At 36.1% G+C, this 2,540-nt stretch overlaps 1 protein-coding gene across 1 annotated transcript in view; it reads right to left on the bottom strand.

Moving 5' to 3' along the window:
• The window catches only part of rhcga (Rh family, C glycoprotein a), a 6,584-nt gene extending 4,706 nt beyond the window's left edge, over positions 1-1,878 (bottom strand). The window contains exons 1-2 of the mRNA XM_034876440.1: positions 1,575-1,878; positions 771-963 (exon numbers count right to left, since the gene is read on the bottom strand). Of these exons, the coding sequence (XP_034732331.1) occupies positions 771-963; positions 1,575-1,803 (422 nt within the window). The 5' untranslated portion in view covers positions 1,804-1,878. The remainder of the gene's footprint in view (positions 1-770; positions 964-1,574) is intronic.
• Between the last annotated feature and the right edge of the window lie 662 nt (positions 1,879-2,540).

The raw sequence follows: 2,540 nt of genomic DNA, 5'->3' as shown, positions 1-2,540 counted from the left end.
CCCCCCCCCCACACACACACACACACACACAACCACAAACACCCTCACACACACACACACGCGCCCACACCGGCGCAAAAGCATAGACATCAGGCCACTTACGTCATATGCACTACAAAGAGTATATATATTTGTTATTTAGTTTTGCTATGGTGCTTAACAAGCCTTTTTTTAACTTTGCCTAGTTGTGGGCTGTTGAGGGGCAATAAATATGAAAAGTTCCAAAACATTTATGTTGTTATTTGTATCAATCCACTAGACACAATATCTACATATGTGGCCTTTGCTGGGGGCTATTCTCACTTTGTCCCACAGCAACATCAAAAGAGTTTAGATTTGTGTACAGTTTCTGTTAATAATGTATAGTGTTAAGTGTCCATTTCATTATAATATTCAGATTTATCATAAATAATTGAACATGCACCTGTATTCTATGTTCCGTTAAAGACTGTGTGTACTTGAAAGTAACGCATTAGTTACTTTCTGAAGTAACTAGTTACTTTTATAATATGTAACTGAGTATCTAATTTACTAGTAACTGTAACTAATTACTTTTTAAAAGTAACTTGCCAAACACTGATAAATATATATATATATATATATATATATATATATATATATATATATATATATATATATATATATATATATATATATATATATATATATATATATATATATAGTTAGTTATAGTTAGTTTAGTTATTATATATATATTTATATATAATAACTAATATGTATGTTCATTTTTTCTTTCAGTAAAGATTTACTTTTCCACTCCGATATAGATTTTCCCGTCGTTGGGGTCGAGCGTGTGGAACCAGCCTTGCATGAGAAGAGCCCACTGCAGACCAAAGGCAGCGATCAGGAAGTTGAAACCCACACCACTGAAGCTGTAGCGTTTCAGGAAGGTCATGAGGAAACCAAATCCAACAAAGATCATGACATGGACGTCCTGAAAGCCTGGAGAGAGGGAAGTATTCGTGTAATTGCAATCATTAAGAAACAGAAATATTTTTCCCTCTAGCACTTTCATTTTCTACTTCACATTAATTAACTTAGGGTAATTATAGGCTGAATTTAAGTTTCTTATAGACATATCATTTTAGATTTGTAAATAATGTTGCATGTTGAGATTGCAACCATTTTGTTTAAACTGAATCCTGTCTTTAAAATATCTTTGAAAATAGGGAATTTCATCACAAGACAAAACATATTGGGAATACAATTGCTGCCAAATGGCCAGAGTGTCACAAATAAGCCAAGAAAAATAATATTCTAATATTTTTTAATCTTAGATGCAAGGAGAAGAGGAGGCCCTCTGTCAATGTCTTGCAATGAGCACAAAACAAAGACAGGAGAGTGGAATTAAAAATGCTGCAGCTTTAAGAAATTTGTTAAATTTGAAAATTAATAATTTTGAAATGGGTGAGAACGCAATCACAGCCAACCATTCGTCAGCAGTGGAAAAAAAACAAAAACATTGTTGGTCCATGGCCAACATTACCTGAACACTGCATTTAACTTTTACTTCAAGTACAATTTCTTTACAGGCTTTCTTATGTTGTACTTACTGGGATATCTGAAGTAGAAGTCATTTTCAGAATCGCTGGTGATGTTGTGACTTTTTTTGTACTCTATCCATTTTCGCACGTCTGACTCCTTATCATACCGGATGAAAACTCCAAACAGTATAATCATAGCAATCTGCCAGACGAAGCAGACGGCTGGAAGACTAATACGAATATTGGTATTCTTATGCCGGCCAAAAAATCTTTCTACGCCTTCACAACAGTTCCCCATCTTGACAACTCTTTGCTGATGATGCTCTTATCACATTTATTAGCCAGGCAACTTGCTCAGCTGTGACTGCCAGCTTCTCAGCAGGTATTTATATGTATGGACCATTGGAGGTGGTGTGCTCCAATTCTCCACTCACACACAGGGGGTGGACACACACAGGAGGTGGACCCGCCTTACCTGTTAGCAGGAAAACCACTCCTTACTGTACAACACTCCTCTTAAAACAGGTAGGTAACCACTGCATGGAATAAAATAATGACTGAAGAAATATGTGATGGAAATGATTCAGTATAGACTAACTTGAAATGTCAAAATTTTGTGATGTGGCAACTTCTAGCCATAATTACAAAATGACCAGGCCAGAAGGTCAACAGGCCTTAGTGTAACGGTAAATATGACATAAGGAATTGCTAGGCCTGTTCACTTGGTCCTCTATTGGAAATTAATTTTTGAGCGTCAGCCATCTGCTTTGGGGGAACATTAAACTGGTCCTGGGTAAACACACCTGTCCGTCAGGCTTACACTACATATTATCACCAGAATTGTCAACTGATGATAGGTGTGTGATACTTTAAACTTTCTCTGTCTGTGTCTCAGATTCTCTCTTTGTGCTGTGCATATACGTATGTAACAACAATAAATAATAAACTGAGAGGGAAGACAGAGAAAAGCAGCGCTTCTTTTTTTGGTGGTGGTTGAAAAAAGTCCAACAATGTGGTCTTTGGTGTAGAGGTAAT

This window comes from Etheostoma cragini, chromosome 1 (assembly GCF_013103735.1).
Source record: "Etheostoma cragini isolate CJK2018 chromosome 1, CSU_Ecrag_1.0, whole genome shotgun sequence".
In the NCBI taxonomy this organism is placed as follows: Eukaryota; Metazoa; Chordata; class Actinopteri; order Perciformes; family Percidae; genus Etheostoma; species Etheostoma cragini.
Note: the sequence above shows the minus strand (reverse complement) of the source record. Positions and strands in the feature narration are given on the sequence as shown.